The sequence below is a fragment of the Peromyscus leucopus genome, unplaced genomic scaffold (genome assembly GCF_004664715.2).
Source record: "Peromyscus leucopus breed LL Stock unplaced genomic scaffold, UCI_PerLeu_2.1 scaffold_374, whole genome shotgun sequence".
Lineage (NCBI taxonomy): Eukaryota > Metazoa > Chordata > Mammalia > Rodentia > Cricetidae > Peromyscus > Peromyscus leucopus.
Window position 1 is genome coordinate 7,237 of NW_023505260.1, and position 21,575 is coordinate 28,811.

Genomic DNA, 21,575 nt, shown 5'->3' on the forward strand with positions numbered 1-21,575 from the left:
ACAAAATGAAAATAATCTTTAAAAAAAAAAAAAAGACAGAAGGGGAGAACACAGATTTTTAAAATATTTTTAATTTTTAATTCACACTGTTGTCTTTGGAAGTGTATTGAAAATCTTTTATATACCATGTTTATGGAAAAGCTAATGAAATTATTGAGGATAAATTCTCCCCCAAAACAGTTCATGTACACTAATGTAGGCACAATAAAATGCTAATATGAAAAACTGACAAACTTTAACATCTATGACGCACAAATGAGAGTAAATGAGATATTTGTCTTTCAGAGACTGATTTAATGTGCTTAATACTATTATCTCCAGTTGCATCCATTTTCATGCAAACAGCATAATTTCCTTTTTCTTATGACTGAAAAAACTTCAGTGTAGAGATACGTTTTCTATATCCATTCATTTCTTGTTAGATACCCAGGTTGGTTCCATAACTACTGTGAACAGTGTTGCAGTGAACAATGACATCTAAGTATTCTCTGTAATATGTAGACTTCAAGTCTTTTGAGTAAATAGAAATAGTATACCTGGATCCAATGGTAGGTCTACTTTTAGTTTTCTTAAGAACCTCCATACTTATTTCCATAATGCTTGGACTAATTTATATTACCAGAAGTGTACAAGGGTCTCCCTTCTGTCTCATCTGCAACAGCATTTGTTACTTCCTTCTGATGACTTCTACTCTGACTGGTGTAAGACATAATCCCAAAAGAATTTTTATTTACATTTCTCTAATAACTAGTAATGTTCAACATTTATTCATATATTGACTGGTCCTTTGAGGATTAGGGCTTTGTAGGTTGTCTTTTTGTTTTGTTTTGTTTTGTTTTGTTTTAAATAGGATCTCATGAAGTCTAGGTTGACCTCAAATTCCCTAAGTGGTCAAGGATGACCTTGAACTTCTTATCTTCTGTCCTTCACCCCCAAAATTCTGGAGTGATAGGCTTGAACCAACACATAACATTATGTTATGCTGGGAATGGAAACAGAGCTTTGTGAATGCTGGGCAAGCACCCCTCCAACTGAGCACATCACCAGACCATTGGTCGATTGTTTGGAGAAAGAAAATATTAGCTAATTTTTTTAAGGATAGTCTTTTTCAATAACAAAAAAAAAAAAAAAGATCCTGGAAAAACTGGTTAACAATTTAAATGAGCAAAGAGGCTATTATCATAAACTGTAAAATTGTAAAGTATTATACTGAATAGGTATGGAATAAAAGCATCTCCTCAAAAATCTAGAACCAAATAAGTATGACCACTCTTATTTCATATAATAATGGAAGTGTTAGGTCAGGTGAAAAAACAAAACAAGACTAGCAGGAAGGTGAAAAAACAAAACAAGACTAGCAGGAAGGAAAGACATTAAATTCCACCTGTTTATAGATATGTCTCTATATACAGAATAACCTAAAGACTTAAATATTATTAGAACTGGTGACTGAATTCAGTAAGATGCTGTGGGATGGTCTGTATGTCAAATCTGTTGCTCTGATTGGTCAATAAATAAAACACTGATTGGCCAGTGGCTAGGCAGGAAGTATAGGCGGGACTAACAGAGGAGAAAAGAAAGAACAGGAAGGCAGAAGGAGTCTGCCAGTCGCCACCATGATGAGAAGCATGTGAAGACACTGGCAAGCCACAAGCCATGTGGCAAGGTATAGATTTATGGAAATGGATTAATTTAAGCTGTAAGAACAGTTATCAAGAAGCCTGCCACGGCCATACAGTTTGTAAGCAATATAAGTCTCTGTGTTTACTTGGTTGGGTCTGAGCGGCTGTGGGACTGGCCGGTGACAAAGATTTGTCCTGACTGTGGGCAAGGCAGGAAAACTCTAGCTACAGTAAGATTGTAGAATGTGGCAATGTACTATTATAAAAATATGTCCTATGTTCTAAGAGACTAGAACTTTTGCTGGACCTCGCAGCCAGTTAATAATACACTTTGAGATCACTTAAGATTTAAGATTGCTATCCTACTGAATATTCTACCTATTTGTTTAACCTTTTTTTTTTTTTTTTTTTTTTTTTTTTTTTTTTTTTTTGGGTTTTTCGAGACAGGGTTTCTCTGCGTAGTTTTGCGCCTTTCCTGGAGCTCACTTGGTAGCCCAGGCTGGCCTCAAACTGACAGAGATCCGCCTGCCTCTGCCTCCCGAGTGCTGGGATTAAAGGCGTGCGCCACCACCGCCCGGCTATTTGTTTAACCTTTAAGAGAACAATTTAACAACCAACCTTACTTACCATGGATTTCTTATTTAACAACCTAAGCTAATACACATAGCTGCAATTTTAAGGTATATAATATTTCATGCCCCTAACCCAGAGAGGAATGAACCCATGTATGTATGTATGTATGATATGGTAGTCATTTGTTAAAGGCAACAAATAGGTAAAAAAGCAACCTTATAAAACAAATATCCACCAAAAATATTGGAAGCAGCATATAGATATTGTTTGATAGCACATTTCATTTGTTAACTGGATCTACTGTAATTAATAACATCTTGTTCTTTGTAAAAGCCTGTTCAAGAGTTCTGTAAAGTATCCCTCATGTCTTACCCATGTGATGCTTTCTATGCTGTTCAGTTAATACAGAACAAACCCCCTTTGTTAGGTGTAGAGTCCAGCTCCCACCTTTTACAGGGTTCCTATGAGGAAGAGAGAGGCATATGGAATTTGTAAATAGAAAGATAGCAGAGATGAGACAGACAGAAACACAGGATAGCTTCAGGAGGACCTGGGTCAATGTTCAATGGGCCCTTTCTGTCTCTTCAAAAGGGCTTTTTGTAACAATGCCAAGGGGTGGGGCAAAAGACCTTCCCCTCGCTAGATCAAAGCACACCGCACAGCCAAGTGCAGACCCTTCCAAACACCTGGTAACCACACATATGGCCAAGCCACCCCCTTATGTAGCCCTACTGGGTAAAGTAAGCTCAGATCTCACTAGGAAACCTCTGTGGGCCTCCTCAATTAGGGTCTCTGTCTCTCTGTCTCTCTCTCTCTCTCTCTCTCACACACACACACACACACACACACACACACACTCACTCACTATTACAAGACAGCATCATTCAGGCAGGAAGATTCAGATTCATACAACAAATAGATAAGAAGCAATGGAAGACAAAGAAGAGAGAAGTAGAGAATTCATACCTCGGTTTGCTCTTGATAAAATTACTTCAAGGGGAAGTGCTTTACTTCCTTTTCTTTAATGTGACACTGGTGCGGTTTTGGTACTCTAAGGCTGTTACTAAGAGGTTGACACCAACACAATAGAATGCAAAAAATATCAACATATAAAGAATCAGTGTTTTAACACAGAAATAACAAAAACTGTTAGTTAAGGAAGAAATAATGAGGGGCTAGGAAGATGGCCAAGTGGGTAAAAGTATTTGCTGTGCAAGCATGAGTACCTGAGTTCAAATCCCTAGTATCCAAGTAAAAAGCTGAGCATGTCCACATATGCTTGTAACTCAAGCACTAACGTTCAGAAACAAGTGGATCCCAGGAGCTCACTTACTAGCCAACTTAGCTGAAATGGTAAACTCCAGGTTCAATGAATGAGATCTCACCACAAAAGAGTAAGTTGGAGAGCAATAAGGAAGGCATCCAACATCCTACTCTGGCCCCTGATACACACCACACACACAAACCAAGGGTCTAGGGGAGTATAGTGAAAGCAATCCAATAAGCTACAAAAAATAAAATACCTGGAGGAAATTTAACTAAATAAAAAACATTCACAATGAAAATTACAAAAGCGTTGATGAAAGAAAATGACACCAGAAAGTGGAAAGATGTTTCATCTTCATGGACTACAACAATAATATCAAATCTCCATACAACCCAAAGCAATTTACAGATTGTAGACATCACTTCAAAATAACAATGAAACAGAAGCAGAAAATGCGAACTCATATGGAAGCATAAAAGAGCCTTCCCCCCCGCCCCCCCCCCAAAAAAAACACAAAATGATATTGGAAAGTTAGTTAATAACAAAGGTGAGGTACAGCTGATTTCAAATTATGCTACAGAGCTATGGAAGGAATTAGCAATGTACACAGACAAAGGTAAGAGATCCCAGGAATAAACCTATTCAAATTAAGAAGCAACTGATTGTGGTTCACAAAAAAACCAAAAACATTACCAAGAGAAAAGGCAATCTCATTAATACAAGATTCTGGTAAAACTAGGAATCTCTATGCAAAGGATTAAAATTAAAATCTCTAATCCTGTGCAAAAATCAACTCAAAATTAAATAAAGACATAAATTTCAGACCTGAAACTATGAAGCTACTAGAAAAATAAACTCAAGAGAAACACTAGTACAGACAATGGCATTAGGATAGGCAATGATTCTGGAGATAATGCACAGGAAAATAAAGTTCGGAAAAGACATAAAAGATTGTGCATAGCAAAGGAATCAATCAGTAAGACCAACAAAACAAGGCTGTGGTGGCACTTGCCTTTAATCTCATCCAGCACTGGGGAGGCAGAGGCAGTAGGAACTCTCTGAGTTTGAGGCCAACCTGGTCTACAGAGCAAGTTACAGGACAACCAGGGCTACACAGAGAAACCCTATCACGGGTGGGGGGAGAAGGATGACAAAACAACCTAAAAAATGAGAAAAAAATTTACCTGCTATTCATTTGACCAATGATTTAATATCCAGAATATATAAGGACGCCAAAATTATTAGCAAAATTTCATTCAATCCAATTAAGAAGTGGGTAAATTATCTATCTAAACATGCTACTCAAAAGAAGAGATTACAAAAAAACAACAAATATATGAACAAAGAGGTGAAAATGTAGCCCAGTTGTAGAATACTTGCCTAGCAAGTACAAGGCCCTGGGTTCAGTCCACAGTACCACACAAAGGAGTAATCCAAGCATTTGAGAGGTGAAAACTGTTAGTTGGCCGTGTTTAATTTTTCACTTATTCCATGTGCAACCATCTTGGGTCAATAAAATATCAGCAATCTAATCCGTTTTTAATAAAATACAAAGTAGTTAAAAGAAAACAAACAAAAATGATACTGATTTATTTCCCTTTTCTAATCTCTTTCCTGCAGAAGTAACATTTTCAAGTAATAATAATAAAATAAAATAAAAAACAGAAAAAACTTTAATGGTTTTCATAGCAACCAATAATCTACCAAAAAAAAAACAATAGGAAATAAGCATGAAAATGTGTACCAACCTTCCAGTAGTCAGACTGTAAACTGTAGTACCTCTGGTATGCAGATAACGCTAAAAGAAGGAGAATAATTATGAGTCACAATTATGTTTCACTTTAAAGTCAATGAAAGTTTTAAGAAACATTATTATAGTGTGTATTTTAAAAGCTGCTTCTGCTGATAAGCACTGATTTCTCACTTGAATCCACAAGACAACTAAAGCAGGATAAAAGCCTGGCATCTTTGCCTTCATTTTGTCTATCTCCTTTACTTTGATTTACCCACTTAACTCTACTGGTAGGCATTATTAGTCACTCCAGGAATATCTGTCTAAAAATTTGCAATCTGTAACCCATCTCCCAACCCCACCTTCTCCATGCCTCCCCCTCCTCCTCAAGGCAAAGAAATAATATTCTTTAGCATTTAGTGTCATCTTTCACATCCTGTTCTAAACTCCAGAAAGGCTTTGTTATAAACCTACAGTCACCCCAGATGCTTGGAAGAAGACTCATATCCAAATCACTCCATGAGATTACTACCAAGGCAGAAACAATCCTTGGTATTTCATAAGCAATGTGATCAGAGATGCACAAATTCTCCAACAAAAGCAGAAGGCCATGCAGGTCAGATTCAATAAGCTATTTCTACATGCTCAGAGGTTCTAGTTCTGAAACTTTGCATTTCTTAAAATGAGATGAAAAAACTCTTTAAAAGGAAGAAATGCTGCTTTCATAAGAAGAAGAGAATTCTAAAAGAAAAAAGCAGGATGCCAAGAAATAAAATTTCAAAAACAAAATTATTATAGAATAATGCAATAGAAGGATAAGATTAGGAAGCTCAAGAGAACCCATCAAAAATGAACAAAAAATAAACAAAAGAAGAAGGAAGGGAGGGAGGGAGGGAGGGAGGGAGGGAGGGAGGGAGGGAGGGAGGGAGGGAGGAAAGAAGGAAGGAAGGAAGGAAGGAAGGAAGGAAGGAAGGAAGGAAGGAAGGAAGGAAGGAAAAGAAAGAGAGAGAGAGAGAGAGAGAGAGAGAGAGAGAGAAAGATCAATCGTTTACTGGAGGGCTAATATCAACAATAGTGGTCCAAAGAGAAAGAACAGAAGCAACAGATAAAATTCAAACAATAATTTTGAAACAGGCACTAAAAAAGCCTGCTCTTTATAAAAAGCATCGAATCCTCACTTGGGCCCACAAGCTAATATTAGGATGAGAAGACTTAAAATAACTCTGCTTTCATTTTGTATCTATGTCCCTTACATTTTCTCAAATTCCTGCTTAAATCTGCCTAACCTAACCTATCTCATTCCTGTCAAGGCTAAAGGCAAAGATACGTTGTTTTCCAAACCCTCCAGTCACCTTAAACTTTAAAACTTCCAGGATAGATAACCCACTTCTCCAATAAAAGCAATTATCCTTGAAGGTAAAGCTACAACCTGAAACTAAAGTAATCATGTTGTTGATATCAGATTGGTCCCTAACAATTTATCCAACCACCAGAGCTGAGACAAAGAAGGACAGGACCACTTTTAACCCAGACTGCTTAATTATGCTACCTCTTGCCCTCTAGTTAAACCTAAGCCTCATGTCAGCACCCAGATGACAGACCCATGGGGCCACTAAACTCCTTTATCTGCTTTTCACACTGTGGCTACAATGAATAGGTCTCCTCTCCATTTTCTACCATTACTCATTTGGTGACTGGTGCATTAAGACCTAGCCTAGACTGTTGGGAATTATAGGAGCTTGGACTTCTACCCTTAAAAACTCAAGTTACAAGTTCCCAGAAAGAAAGCTATAGGTTACTAGATTGAAAAGGCCTACTACAACAGAAGTTATGTCTAGAAATAAGGTGAAGGAACATTTTCAAATTTCTAAAGGAAAATTATCTCCAACAATAAAATTAAGATATCCACATTTCTTAATTCAGAGAAGAATAAAGGTATTTTTCATATATACAACAACTCAACCAAAATTAACATCCAACATTCGGTAATATCCCCATAATTAGGAGCTTATAAAACCAGAAAGTCAAACTACAAGGACTCTGACCACTGGTCACAAGAAAGGGATCTGAGTACACCTCTGGCCCTGGGTAGAGACGTGATATTGCAAGCTGCCAAAATATTATAAAATTACTATCTAGTAGAGGCTTTCTGGTAAAGCACAAAGATATAACTCTGTGCCCTCCCTTAAGAGTTAGTATAAATGTGCCTGTTAATCACCTGGACAAGAAAACATCCCAAGAAGTTCATCTGTTCCTAAAACTTTCAAAATAAGAAGACCTACCTAAATATCTATGGACATTGGACTCTTTATTTGGGGGAGGAGGGAGTAGTTCGAGACTGGGTTTTTCTATGTAACAGCCCTGGCTGTCCTGGAACTTACGCTATAGACCAGACTGACTTCAAACTCACAGAAATTTGCCTGCCTCTGCCTCCCTGAGTGCTGGGATTAAAAGCATGCGCCACCGCCACCACCTGGCTTACATTAAAGTCTCTTATCCAGTGACAATGCTCTACTCCATGATGGTCTCTTTGGCCACTGTCCACTCCCACCCCTTGAGAATAATAAACTATATCTTCTATACTATACTCGAGTATTTTGCCTGAATTCTTCTGAAAAAGATCCCAAGGACTAGAGAGTCAGGGGGAGTCCAGAGAGAAATCAGGTAACAGTAGAACCTTTCTGGAAGAAAATACTGTCAAGTATGTTCCTCTAAAAGCATAATACATAGCAACAAAGAGGATACAAATCATTGAAAACCAGGAGACATAAATAAAATGAGCCCTTAAGAACACCCAAGACAAAGAAAAAGTGAAATCTCAGGATAACAACTATACATGGGCTCCACAAACAGAGAGAGGCCTATCCCTAGACTCTGCTCTCCTTTTGTAACTTCTTTTTCAATCTGAGAATTGAAGACCCATCTAGGGCCATATTTTTTCTTAACTATGTATAGTTTGGTGAACTTCTTTATCTGACCTCTACATGCTACAAAATAGACAGGAAGCAGCACCTACACACAGAGAGAAATGCTAAGTACTCTGTTCTGATCTACTTTTTAAAAGAATCCACCTGCTCCTTACATGCCAGAATTTCTAGTATTTGGCTGTTAGTCTTGCATAGTGTCCTAACTACAGGTATTAGGTTTGCCAGGATTCACAAATGTCCTAGCCCACTCTCTTCCTCAAAAAGGGCTCTTGTAGGGGTTAGAGATAGCTCAGCAAGAACAAAGTGCTCCTCCAAATGACCCAGGCTCAATTCCAAGCACCCATATAGTGGATCTGTAGCAACAGTTCCAAGGGATTCAATGCCCTCTTTTGGCTCTGCAGGCACCAGACTTGCAAATGGTACATAGACATACATTCAGGCAAATTCCCATACACCTAAAGAGAGGGAGGGCACACTCTTATAAACTGGTAAGTAACCAGAAGCTAAATCATGACTCAGAATCTCTTGTTTAGTTTTACTTCTGCTAAGAACCTACTACTATTATTGTGAACATAAGGTACTTTCTGTATACAGCTGTATTTGTGTTTATTCTCAGATGATTTGTGTACAGCGCCTCATTCTAAAACTCAGGCAAGCCTTGAACTACCAACCCTCTTGCCTCAGCCTCATATATGTCATGAGACTTGGCTTTTTGCTCAATTTTTGCAAACTACACAATATATTACTAGAGATAATTAGTGGCCCTAAGAAAATGAAAAAAAAGAGCACTAGGGAAACACTGAAATTTCACACAGAGTACACCCATGAAGAAAAAAGTAGAGGCTAATAATTGAGGAAAACACAGGCTATACCAGTATTGTTCCACTTCTTAATCTGTATAGCAATTGTCATTTCTAATAGTCAATTAACTACACATATACATTTTAGATATTCTCTTATGTCTACATTTTCTGAAATTTTCTATGTAGTGCTTCCAAATCATGAATGCCACATTAACAGAGTCCTTTGGGTGCAAGTCCCTCAGACCCCTTCAAGGTCCAGAAAAGATGCTACATCAATTGAGAGAAACCTAAGAATCTGAGGGCAAACGAATCAACTCACACAATTTCTTCTTAGCATGTCTCTCTATTGCTCTGCCTATTCATCTAATTCTTTTTAAATTAGCAAATTGTATTCATTTCGGTCGTCGCCCCCCACCCCACCCCACCCCCCCTCCCCCGGAGTTGAGGGCCGAACCCAGGGCCTTGCGCTTGCTATGCTAGGCAAGCGCTCTACCACTAAGCTAAATCCCCAAACCCTCATCTAATTTTCTTGTCGTAATTCTAAAGCCTTCCTAGCTTATTGTCCATCTAACCTAAAAATACTTCTTTTTTAGGAGACTTCAATCAATAGGAAAAAAATTACAAGAGTTACCTCTCATTGGTCAAAAGCGCATTCCTAGGGTAAACCATTTACCATGGCAACACAAGGTTTCAAGGTCTCAGGAACAGAGGGAGAGGGCACAGTGCCCAGTGCGACAAACTCTGAGACATAGTTCTTTATCACCAGACTTAGCAAGTGGAAGAACTGGCATGCTTTTCTTAGGGTGCTTTTTGTGGATAACCTTGGTTGGACACCTACAACTCTGACCTTGTGCAGAAGGCCTTCAGTCTAGTTTAAAGTCTAGTTTGAAGTCTACTTGCTCTGAGATAAAAATCAGATAAATGTGTGCAGTTAGTCTGAGCAAAAGGAACAAAACAGGATTTTAAGGGGCTACTGTCCTCATGGGACAATAGATCTAGTTATGTAGCATATCTTAGTATATTTTCTATATATCAATTTTATACAGCTAAATGAGAAGTCATCTTTCTGACCATCCACAGATATGTGTGCCCAATAGATGGAATGTATACATGAGATAAACACACAAGCAGTGGGAAAATACCTATAGCTGTTCTTAGGAAAGAAATGAAATGGCATATGAGAGAAATTACAGACAGGAGCACCTGGTCATTAACAGTCAGTAACTCCACGGTCTTACCAGGTGGGGCTCCCCATCAGAGAGTCTGGTGGGTCAACCTGCTGAACACTAGTTGTCACCTGCTGTAAACTCCCACAGCCTCTTGCTACCAGCAGCTCTCAATACCACATAGGGGGAAAAAAAACTTTTTTTTAATTTATGTTTTTAAACCTAGTACTGAGGTGAGGGGATGCAGTTCAGTAGTACATACTTATCTAGCATGCACAAAGCTTCAGTTTAATTCTTAGAACAATGAGGGGCAGTGACTCAAAAGACATCACAACTTTTGTTCCCTCAAGACAGGGTTTCTCTGTGTAACAGCCCTAGCTGTCCTGGAAGCTGTTCTGTAGACCAGGCTGGCCTCCAACTCACAAAGATCCATCCACCTGCCTCTGCCTCCCTAGTGCTGGAGTTAAAGGCATGCACCACCACTGCCCGACTATTTTCACGTATCTTAACAAGTAACCTTTTCATTTGAATAATCCTAGTCTTTCTTTTCCCATAAAAAAATTATACTAACCAACATATCACTGAAATTTGAACTATGATTTAAATTTTCCAGTGTTACAGAAACTGGTTTTAAGCTACCCTAGTCCCTAGTTCTACATATATTAGTGTGTACCTAGTTGGTAATCTTAAAATCAACGTAAACTAAATTACCAAACTAATTAGAACAACAAGCATTTCTATAGTGAATGGTATGACTGACAATTCAGATTATCTGTTTCCAGCACATTCTCAAACGCCCATCACTGATTTAACAATGTTGCTCCTGACAATCTTAGGGATAATATTAGTCTAGAAATGTGCCAATGATGGTGCAGTGGGGAGGGGCTTGGACCTGCCTAGGCTCAGTGTGCCTGACTCTGCTGACTCCCCATGGGAGACCTTGATTTGGGTGATATGGGGACGTGGGGTGGCTAGGGAAGAAGGGTTGGAGGGGAGGGGGGTCTGTGGGTGGTATGTAGAGTGAGTAGAAAATTTCTTAATAAAGACAAAAAAAATGTGAACTATGGTCCAACCACCACTAACTTATATATGAAAATCATGGGAAATGTTTTTCTCCCTACTACTGGATATGATCAAGGAAAATATACAACATAAAACACTACCACAGAAGAGCTATTACCCCAGCACACAGAAGATAGCAGAACCAAATGAAAAGAAGTTAGAACCTTCTTGACTTGAAACTGTGCCCAGAACACAACCCATCTATTAACTTTCTAATTATGTGAATGCCTTTACTGTAGAAGGTAGTCTTTTGACATTTGTATCCAAAAATCATTATATTCAACAGACATCTGGGACTACGACAATTCTATAAAGTTAGGATAAAAGACACCAAGACTGCTATTTTATGATTCTATTTAATTGTGAATAACCTGGAGTGTATGTTTTTAATAGCCTAATTAATAATACCCACCTCTTGACTACATAAAATTCACTTTCAGAATTAGGAACTCTTAGAGAAATCTTAACATCCTTATTAAATGAAACTGCATTATAAGAAGCACATTTTTATTACTAGTTGGTAGAAACATGGCATCTATACAACAATGTGGTGAATTAATAAATATGAAAACTAAATTCAAAGTCAGAGTTGATACTCTAAATTGCAAGTAGAGTTATAAATGAGGCATTTCTTCCATCTGTGTTTCTATTCAATTACATACTTTCTCAGTAATTACACTTTACCTCCATTAGGTCTGGCATCTTATTTTAAGATTCTAATAAACTTTGTGTTTCTTTTTTTTTTTTTTTTTTTTTTTTTTTTTTTTTTTTTGGTTTTTCGAGACAGGGTTTCTCTGTGTAGCTTTGCGCCTTTCCTGGAGCTCACTTGGTAGCCCAGGCTGGCCTCGAACTCACAGAGATCCGCCTGGCTCTGCCTCCCGAGTGCTGGGATTAAAGGCGTGCGCCACCAACGCCCGGCTACTTTGTGTTTCTTAATCCACATAAGTCAGTAAGATCCTATAAAGGCTATACAAGTACCTATCACCTGGGTCTTTCTAGTAAAAATCTCTTCAAGCAGTCATTATTTCTAATTTCTAGCTATTTAAAAACAAAAAGTTTTTAGTTCACTGTAGGTATTTCAATATCCTTGTTTCAAATCTGTTTCAGAATGACTATAGTAAATGGATCAAAAATTGATTTTTTTGCGCCGGGCGGTGGTGGCGCACGCCTTTAATCCCAGCACTCGGGAGGCAGAGCCAGGCGGATCTCTGTGAGTTCGAGGCCAGCCTGGGCTACCAAGTGAGTTCCAGGAAAGGCGCAAAGCTACACAGAGAAACCCTGTCTCGATAAACCAAAAAAAAAAAAAAAATTGATTTTTTTGCTACACAAACTTACTATCAATTATTAGAAAATAGGCCTTTTTTTGGTCTTACACTATAAATATCTCATAATCGAGTACTGTCATTTAACTTAAGAAAGCAAGTTCAGTCAAATTTCTACAAAGTACCAAATCTTGACATATAACCTGTCGTAGCAATTTCTAACTATCTAAGAACTAAAACATTCCAAATCTACTTTGTCACAATATGACAGATAAGGGGTAAGAGGGTGGAGGGGGTAAGGAGGGAAAGAGGTCAATTACTTAAGGAAAGGAGGAAAAAGAAAAATATTATACTCCAACTAAATTGTACTTTTCCAAAATTTCTTCCAAAGTCTAACTCATAATTTCAACCTTTTTAATAATTGGTCAAGGCTGTTATAGCTTCATTTCCCCCTCAATGCAGTACTAGTTCTACCTCCAGCTTCCATATGTGTTGATCCTAAAGTAAATTCCTTACTAAATAAAGGCTACACTCCCTTCTGTTGGAATCTAACATACAGCAATAGGCCAAGTGTATTTGGCCTCAACTTTGCTGGAATCTCCTATCCATTGCTCTTTATAGGATAAATTCCTAGAAGCAAAATGACAAAATCAAAAGACAGAATTACTTTTTAAACTCTCTGTAAATCTATTTTTCCTTTTATATAAAATTTATCTGAAATAATGTGTGTGTACATGCGTGTGTGTGTGCGTGTATGCGTGCGTGCGTACGTGTGAGGGGGGGAGGAAGGGAGAGAGAGAAAGTGGGCACCATTTACTAACCAAAAAAAAATTTTTAGGAGTTCATTTAAGACAGGAAGCAGGTGACATCAGAATGATAAATACACACCAAAATCACAGCCCAAAATGTTCATGCAATAGGTTCTACAGTTTACTATGACAAAAAATGTAAGGTTTTTTGTTGTTTCTTTTTTTTTTGCGGGGGGGGGGGGGGGTGTTTAAGAAGGGGTTCTTTATGTAGCCCTGGCTGTCCTGGAACTAGCTCTGTAGACCAGGCTAGCTTCGAACTCATGGAGATCCGAGAGCTTCTGACTCCCGAGTGCTGAGATTAAATGACTGTACCACCACCCCCGAGCTTTGTTTGTTGTTCCTTAAAGGAACTAAACTCAGGGATATCCTGAATTCAGGGAATTTTTAAAAAGTAGTAACAAATCCAGGTATATAAATGAGAATCATTCTCTGATTAACAGGGAAGTCCCCTACACAGGTGTACTTGGAGCACTATACTCACGGATTTACATGATCGCTGTATTGTTCATATTAATTTATTTTTAAAAAGTATGTTTTATAATACGTTCCCTAAAATTAAATGTCTATTTGGCTGAGGTCAGCACTTTTCTTCTCTTGTGCCAGTCACAAAGAAAGTAGTAAACCTAAGGAAAGAAATGCCTTTATAATTGGTGGTAGTGGTTTGAGTGTGGGTGAGTACACAGCAGAGGGAAGGATTCTACCTAATACTGACTTAGTTTTAGAAATTCAGAAAAACAATGATAAGAATGGACAGGGAAAAAAATAACTAGTTTGTGTTCTTTAATATTTGTTTTATATGCTATATATTTATATGTGTGTGTGCCTGAGTGTATGTATATGTATCACATACATGCAGGAGCTCAAAAAAGGAAGAATGAAGTGTTAGATGCCTTGAAACAGACTGTTGTTAGCTGCCAGGTATGTGCTGTGAACAGAACTTAAGGCCAGTTCTCTTAACCACTGAGCCATGTCTCCAGTCGTAGCTTGTATTAAAATATATGTGTGTATATACATTAAATATTAATGTATTTAAATATTTATATATTTCTCTTTAAATATATATATAAAGTTATCTCATTAAATATATATACATATATATATATATTTCTCTCTTTAAATTCTCAGCCTCTTAAGGAGAACTCAAAAAAATGCATAATAATTAGGAACCATAGAAGCTACTAGTTTGAAATATACTGAGACATTCTCCTCCTCCTCCTATCAAAAATTAAGCTACTGTCTACTAGCAATAGCCAACTAATGTAACCTATACAATGGTAGGTGGGTATTTATAGTACATCTTTTCCCAGTGACGTAAATCCTTAGATATCCTCCTCTTCTCCCACCTTACTGATTACTCCCACCAGCTAGTTTGTCAGCAGTGGAGGTACTATATACCCATATCCACTTTCCAAAACAGAAAAATGATTTCTAAATGTCCTTCAATTCTTTGTTGTAGTCACAGACCAACCTTTTGTTTGTTTACTCACTTGTATTGTAAGACAAGATCTCAGAAGGAGGGAAGAGAGGGGGGATCTGTGGTTGGTATGTAAAATGAATAGAAAATTTCTTAATAAAAAAAGACAAGATCTCAACTCTGGAAATCACTACACTGTCCTCAAAGTCACAGCAATCCTCCTTCCTCAGCCTTCCAAGTGGTGGGGCTATAAGCATGAACAACCACATGTGCATGCATGTATACGTTTGTGTGTGCACACACAGTTAGTTGTGTGCACATGAGCACAAGTGCTCACAGAGGCCAAAGATGTTAGACCTTTCCTGGAACTGGAGCTAGAGTTACAGGTTGTTGTAAGTCATCTAATGTGAGTGCTGGGACTCAAAACTTATGCTCTTTTTTTTTTTTTTTTTTTTTTTTTTTTTTTTTTTTTTTTTTTTTTTTTTTTGGTTTTTCGAGACAGGGTTTCTCTGCGTAGCTTTGCGCCTTTCCTGGAGCTCACTTGGTAGCCCAGGCTAGCCTCGAACTCACAGAGATCCACCTGGCTCTGCCTCCCGAGTGCTGGGATTAAAGGCGTGCGCCACCACCGCCCGGCTCAAAACTTATGCTCTTAAATGCTGTGTTATCTACCCCTCCAGCCCCTAAGTGAATGTTTTATAAATTGAAAAATAGCTAAATTCACTGAACAATGAAGGTTAAGGGCTGGCAAAATTGCTCGGCAGGTAAAGAAACGTACTTGCTGCCAGACTTAATGGCCCAAGTTCAACTCCAGAGCCCAAATGGTAGGAGGAAAAAACTAACTATAAGTTACCCTTTTACCTCCACACCCATGTCATAGCTTGTAGATAATAGATGTGCAAACACACAAATAAATTAACTAATTAATTAAATAGGATATTTAAAATAAGAAAAGTTAAAAGATACATGGATTTAGTGATAACTAAGGTCACTAAATGACATAGAGCACTATATGTGGGCAGTTCAAGTCTAGGCCCCTCTTCATGTTGTTGTCAAAAACTAATGTGCAGTCTCAGTACATAAAGGCGTAGTATTAAAAAAAGATTTCATAGAATTCTATATACTTCTAATATAAAAGTTCTCTTTAAATAAGGTATCAGTTTCAACTAATGTTAAAACATCAAATGTCAGGCTGGCAAGATAACTCAGTTAGTAAAAAGTACTTACTTATCTGCCAAGCCTGACAGCCTGAGCCCCTTGATACCCTCAAGGTGGAAGAAGAGAACTGACTCCAAATGCTGTTCTCTAACATCCACAGCACATGCACGGCTCACACACAAATAAATAAATGCAAAAAACAGCTCTAGGTGTTATTATGTTGAACTAAAGCTCAATACTAGTCAGTACCACTTAACAATCCTAAAATCCCTGATCTATCGTCTACTATTTCTTTCTGCCTTTTACATACTAGAAGACAAAAACTTGGGGATGCTTATATAATCTTCAACTATAAATAATGGAGCTAAACTGTGAAATAAGTCTAATTTTGAATTTCACAGACTATGAATGGTTCAGACTAAAATTATACTTCCATTAGGAAAATGTGAGCGTGACCTGACACAAAACTGACATGGATACAATAGTAATGTGAAATACCAACAATCCTTTACTCTAGTCCTGAAACTTTCCAGTAAGTACTCTGCTCACTTTTGCTGAAAACAAATATACCCACTGCATAAAGATGTTTAGTGTTACCCTGACCTACTCTGGTGATGGGATGGCCAAACACCCTAATAGTCGGGCCAGAAACCCCATCCAAGGACTGAGGAATCTGGATGCAGAGATCCAAAGCTAGGCCCCGGGTGGAGCTCTGGGAGTCTAACTAGTAACAAAGAGGAGGGCTTATATGAGTGAGAATTGTTGAAACCAAGGTTAGATAAAGCACAGGGACAAATAGCCAAACGAATGGAAACACATGAACTATGAACCAAAGGCTGAGGGGCCCCCAACTGGTTCAGGCCCTCTGAATGGATGAGACAGTTGATTGGCCTGATCTGTTTGGGAGGCATCCAGGCAATGGGACCGGGTCCTGGGCTCATTGCATGAGATGGCTGTTTGAAACCTGGGGCTTATGCAGGGACGCTTGGCTCAGTCTGGGAGAAGGGGACTGGACCTGCCTGGACTGAGTCTACCAGGTTGATCTCAGTCCTCGGGGGAGGCTTTGCCCTGGAGGAGGTGGAAATGGGGGGTGGGGTGGGGGGAAGGAGAGGGGGCAGGAGGGGGGAGAACAAGGGAATCTGTGGCTGATATGTAGAGCTGAATGGTATTGTAAAATAAAAGGGAAAAAAATGTTATCACTTGTAAGAACAGTTTTCCTTTGCTGTGCAATTTTCCTTTTGTACTGAAGGAGGGCGGGCAGCTTTTTAACTTCCTACATGAATAATGGTCTAATTTGGCAGCTGAGTTCCTTGAAAAAAGCACATCTCGGAAGACTGACTACTTACTTACTACATTCAGATATATAACTTAGTTATTTATTGATGAAAACATTGAAGTAAACAAACCAGTTTATTTAAGGTTCAAGCTCATGTATTCCTCTCTATTACTTGCCTTTACAGTAACATGACTATAGCTTAAAATTTTATTCAAACATTTTGTAGTTAAGATAGACAAGATTTACAGAAAAGACCAGGAAGAACACTAACTTTGTATTACCTTTCCTATATGTCCTAGAGGAGCTCTTTCCTCTCAGTTCACCCCTCGCTGGGGCCTTGCAATTGCTAAGCATGCACTAACACTAAGCTAAATATCAAGCACTAAGATAACAGCATTTAAAGGAGGGATTTTCATGGAGCAAAACAAAATCATAATGCAATATAAGTTTTGTACATAGAGGCTTTTTTTTGGGGGGGGGGGATTCAAGACAGGGTTTCTCTGTGTAGCTTTGAGCCTTTTCTGGAACTCATTTGGTAGCCCAGGCTGGCCTCGAACTCACAGAGATCCGCCTGCCTCTGCCTCCCGAATGCTGGGATTAAAAGGCGTGCTCCACCACCACCCGGCGTTTTTGTTTTTTTTTTTTAAACTGAGTTTATTTTATTGGTGATTCACCTGAAGCCATATGACATTTTCCCACTTTCATCTACTCCATTTTTCTTACTGTTAACTATAGCTCATGAGCTTATAGCTTCTTACAAATAAAATGGCAGTGCCCTTCATAATTATAATTACTTTAAGCGCATATTTGATGAATCAAAGAAATCCATTAAGAAAACAAATTACCTTTTGGATAATCTTCCAATAAGAGGTTGAAGTGACCTAATTGACAAAAGAAATCAGACTCCACTTTTCCTTCAGCTTTTAAGATCAGAGATTCGTAGCAGCGAACAGCCTAGAAATAAAAGAACACAAATGTTTAAGAGATAGATAAAAATCCTAAAAATACATTTCCTCCCTAAGATAAAGTATATATCCTCCACTAAATCATCACCTAGAAAATGTGTTTTTCTTATATATCAATACAATCAAGGCATCATTCTTTAAAAGGAATAGTTTCCTTAAGTATTTATCGGAAGTTCTACTGATAAGGGTATAAATGTCTCTTCCCATCTACAAAACAGCAAAAATATTTGACAAATCAAATAAAGGAGCACTTTGACAATTCTGCTCATAAATAACAAATCTAAACTATTACTGTATCTCTGTTGATACAATAAACCTATTCTCAAATCAAACATTGTTCATCTTTCCTATAAGCATAGTGAACTTATATGAATTAGGTAAGAATTTATACCATCTCTGTAGTAAAAATAGCTAACCATTATACTTAGCAGTTCACTTTTTGCCAAAATCTATACCATATTTAAACTACTTCCAATTATCTGTTCCTTGTTATTTACAAACATCAGTCAAACACACTAATTCTAACTCTAACTCACACGCCCAAAATATTTATATACCCTTACGCTCACATTTCCTTTCTCAGAAAACAAAATCTTTAAGGCTGTTAACTCCCTTGAACTCTTAAGAATACAAATGACAGAACAGAGTTTGATGACATATTTCAGTTGTCATATGCTACAGATCCTGGGGAACTTAATCCTCTCTTACCCTCAGTTTTAAGAGACCTGACAAAATAATTAAGATGTCAAAATTGGTCCCCAGAGATGGCTCAGTAAGTACTTACAGCATAAGCCTGACAACCTAAGTTCAGAACTCCAGAACCCATGTAAAAAAAAGTCAGACTGTCCTTGACCTCCACGCTTGCACGTAAGTACCCTCACACACAAGCACGAACACAAAGACAAACAGACAAGAGGAAGGGAGGGAGGGGGAAGAAAATAGCTATGGAGAGAAAGGACTTTCTCCAAGAGTTCACACAGTACTTGGCACAGAACTAGATACACCTGTTTCTTCCTTCTCAGGCAACAACAAAGCTCTTACTCCTATGGTCTTTTTGATAATGTCAAAATTTCCTTACATAAATACTCCATAATGTTGCTGTTGTAAGCACCCTAGAGTTATCAAAACCAAAATAAAAAAATCTCTTCTGGGTGTCCTCTTAGTTTGCATGTACAAAGAAAGAAACTCAAAAGAGTTTCTATAATCATTAAAAACATCATTTCACTATTCTCATGAAAATTTCTAGAATGTATACTTAGAAGGCCTTCCTTTTTCCTTATGATACAGAGCCTTGAAGTGTAGCGAAACAAACAGTTTCAAAATGTATATACTAAAATTACTATCCCAACAAAATTTATTGTCAACAGTTTGAAAACCTATCACAATATAAATCAGGCTGATCTTACTGTACTTAAAGCTTAAGAAGCTACAAAAGCAATTGTCCTCAGTACCTATTATTACTCTTTTGCCAATAAATGTATATGTAACAAATCATAAACACTTGAAGAATCTACTGAACCAATATCCACGACTTCTCTATAAATTGATTGAACTCAGGCCATTGGCTTTGTAGCAGCCACCTTTTCACTGAGCCATTTCTTGGGCCTTTGCTTTCGGAACACTTGGTAAGATATATAGACACGTATTTCCTCCCCATGAAATTTCCTTGTTATTCACTATAACTTTATAAGCAATTATGTTCCTGTGATGAAAATTCAGAATAAAACACAAGAAGACCTTCTTTAATTGATTTAAGCAAAAAAAAAATTCCTCTTATGCTTTAATGCCACACAAACTATATATGATCATATAAGCCTACATTCTATTTCTCGTAAAACAGAGGACCCAATCTTAAAATATTAATATACAACTTTATCATCCACAAAGATTAACCACCAACCAAAATCCAAATTTGTGAATTTTCATTTAACTCCCTATACTTAAACTAGGTTGGAATTTTCTCAATAATCCCTAATGTATTCACTGTGAACCTAGTAATACAAATCTGGCGTGAAACATGATGTGACAAAAAATTAAATGAGACATAATGTAGGAGCTTCCAGTTGTTACCATTTCATACAGAAACTTCATGTATTTATTTGATTTTGGTAATTCTGATACTAGATACAAACAAATGGAAACATATTTTTTAAGCAATATTTAAAAGAAAAATACTAACGGTAATTTTTAATACTCATATAATAATATAGAAAAAACAGTATTGTTTATAATAATATTTTAAAATCAAAGGGTTGTTGGCAAAATGGTTAACAGGGGCAAAGTGCTTACTTTACTTTACAACCTGCCTTTGATATTCAGAAAAATCCAGCCCTCCCACAACCCTGTAGAAGGAGAGAATCAACTGGAAGTTGTCCTTTGATCACCCACATACACACGTATGCACACACCATTCCTTCTTCACCCTTCAATATGCTAGATAATGATGATGGTGGACACAAATTATTTTTAAAAAATACAAAGGTTAGTGAGAATATGAAGATATATAATTAGTTGTTTGGATTTAGAAGAAAGATCATTTAAATGTCTCCTCACCAAAAATAATTCCTGTTAAAAGGATAATTTTTAAGCCAGGTATAGTGATATGTGTTTATCTCAGCTACTTGAAAAGATGAGGAGGATCTCAAGTCTAGGGATTCAGGATCAGTCTAGGCAACATAGTGATGTCCCATTTTAAAAGAAGAGGTATGTGTTTATATTCTTCATCATATTTTTTTATATTTTATTTGAATTTCAAATATAGTATTACTATACTGTATTTACATCATTTCCCTCTCCCTCCCCTCCCCTGCCCCTACTACTCCTCAAATTCACTGCTTATTATTATTGATACACCACACACACACAGAGGCAAATTTATTAAAACAACCTGTTGAGTTCATTTAGTATTGCTCATATGCATGTGTGTTTAGAGCTATCCACTTGGATTGGATCACCTATCAAGGGCTTGTCCTTAGAGTAGACCAATTCTCCTTTTCTCAGCAGTTTACTAATTAATTGCCTGTAGCTCTTCATCTAGGGTTAGGCCTTGTGAGATTTTCCCTATTCATGTCATGGCATGTCAACTGCTGTCATTTTTCAGGTCTTTTTAGGCTACTATTCTGTTGAGATTCCATGAGTGCAGCTTCTCTGTCCTATACAGAAGTCACTATCTTGTAGCAGATGCCCTCCCTGGTCTTCTAGCCCTTACAAGTTTTCTGCTTCCTCTATTCCCTAGTGTAAGAATTGTGATGTAGATACATTAACTGGAGTTGAATACCTGTTCTCTGCTTTGACCAGTTGTGGGTTTCCATCATGATCTCTGCTGCAAAAAGAAGTTTCTTTGATGAAGGTTAAGCACTAAACTCATCTGTCGACATAATAAGTACTTAGAAATGATACTAGCTTAGGGAAGTGACAGTATAGTAGGTTCTCCTCTAGGGTCTTTAGCCTCACCAGCCACAGAAAGGTAGGTGGGCAATATTTACAGTACAGGCATGATTTTCTTCCTAATGAGTGGCTTTCCAAATATCTTACCATTTCTG

The 21,575-nt window shown here is 37.6% G+C and overlaps 1 protein-coding gene across 1 annotated transcript in view; it reads right to left on the minus strand.

Moving 5' to 3' along the window:
- Positions 1 to 5,166: 5,166 nt before the first annotated feature.
- The window catches only part of LOC119086144 (lysine-specific demethylase 6A-like), a gene marked incomplete at its 3' end in the record, with an annotated part of 53,665 nt that continues 37,256 nt past the window's right edge, over positions 5,167 to 21,575 (minus strand). The window contains exons 3-4 of the mRNA XM_037201925.1: positions 17,914 to 18,022; positions 5,167 to 5,260 (exon numbers count right to left, since the gene is read on the minus strand). Coding sequence (XP_037057820.1) covers positions 5,167 to 5,260; positions 17,914 to 18,022 — 203 coding nt within the window. The remainder of the gene's footprint in view (positions 5,261 to 17,913; positions 18,023 to 21,575) is intronic.